The following is a 798-nucleotide window of genomic DNA, read 5'->3' on the forward strand; positions in this document are numbered from 1 at the left end:
ATATATATGCACATATGTATGTATGTATATACGCGTATTTATACATACATAGACATATAAATATATTGTTTCTTCTTTTTTTCTTTTTTGCAGTTAATTGGACCGCAGTTTATTCTTGCAGTCAAGCCAACCATGAAAGATAAATGGACAATAGAAACTGAAGAAGCCTGGTCGGACTTTTTCAAGTATATAACTTCTATAATGAAAGAAGCAATGATATTTTGAAAATTAATGAAGCGGATCTTTTTGAATATTTTTTCATTCTTTTTTAATTATTGTATCATATTAACTGTATGTGTGTGTATGTACACAGCACACAACACAAGTCAAAATTAAATAGGAAAACATTAGTGTACTACAATATATGTATACTCTGCAGAATTCCCCAGAAAATAAATGATGGTGGGAGGAATACTGTTTACATAGTAACATGATAAAACACAAATAACTTAAATTTGTTACAAACAAAATAAAAATTTTATTAATCATGTGTGAATATAACGGTCACAAAAATCAAATTCCGGCGGTGGCATCTGCACCAACCATATTGGCCTTCCATGATATAACAAGAAGCAATACATGCCAACGTAACTTCGTCCAGAAGATGAGACTGTAAAGGTCTGAAGATGCCGATAATGGATATAGTAATTTTATTGGTCTAAATGATCACCAAGGAACTTATACGGAAATATTTTTAAAAACTTGATAAACAAGATAAAACAAGACCATACATGTTTTCAATACAACTTACGTACACACACATGTGTGTGTATTTTGTGTGTGTATGTATATATATAT

The 798-nt window shown here is 30.1% G+C and overlaps 1 protein-coding gene across 1 annotated transcript in view; it reads left to right on the plus strand.

Annotated features, from left to right (window-relative positions):
• Positions 1–775, plus strand: part of LOC106867928 (uncharacterized) — a 40,217-nt gene extending 39,442 nt beyond the window's left edge. The window contains exon 3 of the mRNA XM_014912996.2: positions 94–775. Within this exon, the coding sequence (XP_014768482.1) occupies positions 94–225 (132 nt within the window). The 3' untranslated portion in view covers positions 226–775. The remainder of the gene's footprint in view (positions 1–93) is intronic.
• Positions 776–798: the final 23 nt, after the last annotated feature.

The sequence above is a fragment of the Octopus bimaculoides genome, chromosome 11 (assembly GCF_001194135.2).
Source record: "Octopus bimaculoides isolate UCB-OBI-ISO-001 chromosome 11, ASM119413v2, whole genome shotgun sequence".
NCBI classification, from domain to species: Eukaryota; Metazoa; Mollusca; class Cephalopoda; order Octopoda; family Octopodidae; genus Octopus; species Octopus bimaculoides.